Source organism: Pteropus alecto, unplaced genomic scaffold, assembly GCF_000325575.1.
Source record: "Pteropus alecto unplaced genomic scaffold, ASM32557v1 scaffold1701, whole genome shotgun sequence".
NCBI lineage: Eukaryota > Metazoa > Chordata > Mammalia > Chiroptera > Pteropodidae > Pteropus > Pteropus alecto.
Window position 1 is genome coordinate 130314 of NW_006430561.1, and position 1544 is coordinate 131857.

General features: G+C 68.8%; 1 protein-coding gene across 1 annotated transcript in view; it reads right to left on the reverse strand.

Moving 5' to 3' along the window:
- The window catches only part of PNMA6A (PNMA family member 6A), a 32459-nt gene extending 31005 nt beyond the window's left edge, over window positions 1-1454 (reverse strand). The window contains exon 1 of the mRNA XM_025049179.1: window positions 5-1454. Within this exon, the coding sequence (XP_024904947.1) occupies window positions 5-1327 (1323 nt within the window). The 5' untranslated portion in view covers window positions 1328-1454. The remainder of the gene's footprint in view (window positions 1-4) is intronic.
- Between the last annotated feature and the right edge of the window lie 90 nt (window positions 1455-1544).

Consider the following 1544-nt stretch of genomic DNA (forward strand, 5'->3'; position numbering starts at 1 on the left):
CGGCCTCGTTTCCTGACTCCTCCGGGATGGGCTTGAGTCCCTCCTGGGGGAGAAACTCCTCAGCCCCCTCGGCCTCGGCGTGTCGTGCGAGGGCCAGGCCCTCTGCCCCACCAGGACCTCCTGGGCCCGCCCCAGAAGCATCGCCCATGTGGGCAGGGGTGGGGCCCCCGGGGGCCTCAGAGGGTCCTGCCTGATCTAGGCCCGCGGGGACGGGGGCACGGTCCTCACTGTCCTCCTGCACCCTGCCATCCTCTGCCTTCGCTTCGGCTCTGGCATCAGCCTGGGCACTTGTCCCGGCATCAGCCCCTCCTCTTGCCTGGGCCCTCTCGCTCCTGGCCAGACTGGCCTCCCATGCCTCAGACTCGCGAACCAGCCCCAGCATCTCCAGGAAAGTCGGAGCCCTCCCCACCAATCTCAGCTTCCTCAGGGCTTCGTCCAGGGGCTCAATAAGGTTGGCCCTGGTGAGCACCTGCCTCAGGCGCACGTGGTCCACGGAGTCTCTGGCCAGAGCCCCCTTCTCCACGGCTTTCTGCAGCAGGACTTCCAGCCGCAACACGAAAGCCGAGAGGCGTTCGCCTGGCTGCTGCTGAGCGGTCAGGCACTTCACCCGGAGGGTCGCCTGGGACTCAGTGTCCCCAAACACCTGGGTCAGGGCCCCCAGGCAGTCTCGTGCCGTCCTGGCAGGGTTCTCCGCCAGGAGCCCGAGCACGAGCTGCAGGGCCGTGCCTCGAAGGCCTTCTATCAGCCTCCGCCTCCTCTCCCTTTCCGAGACCCCTTGCCACACGTGCAGCATGTCGGCGGTGTGGTCTAGCCAGGTGTCGAAGGAATCCTCCCCCGGGAACGGCTGGTCCCTCCCGGAGAACACGCCCAGGCGCTGGTACCGCACGGTCTCCACCCAGGGCTGGACCGCCTGACTGACCGACCGGAGCCAGCACACCCTGCGCAGCCCCAGCCCCAGGGCGCCGGCCACGCTCTCCACCGTCTGCCCCTGTTGCTCCAGGAAGCGGAACACGCGACCGAGAAACTCCTCGCCTGAGCAACGGGGCACAAAGACCACGCTCCAGGGACCCCGGGGGCCCGGGATCTCCCTGGGGACCAAAGCGTAGTTGACTTCGCGGTCGAGCTCCACCAGGGCCGCGGTGGCGTTGTCCTCCTCGCGGAACACTTTGCCCAGCACGGTAAAGTGGCCCATGCGCCACAGGGCGGCCTCCAGGGCCTCTTGGAGTTGGGCTTCTTCGCAGTCCTCCGGGATGCCCAGGATGAGCAGGCCCCTGCGAGCGCTGACGCCCATCCACCGGCACCAGTCCTGCAGCATCGTCACCGCCATCGTCCGCAGCTTCCACCAGCGCGGGGCTCACGCCACGGACCAGAGACGGTTCCTGGCGCGGACCAGGCTGCCGCTGGCTGCGAGATGGACCGGGGCGGGAGCCTCGGACTCAGAGAGAACTTCCCGGGTCTCCACGGCCTGTGGATACGAACGGGCCGACAGAGAGGTTAACGCCGACCCCCTCCCGACCCCGGCCGCCCGGCTCCCCCGGCGGCGC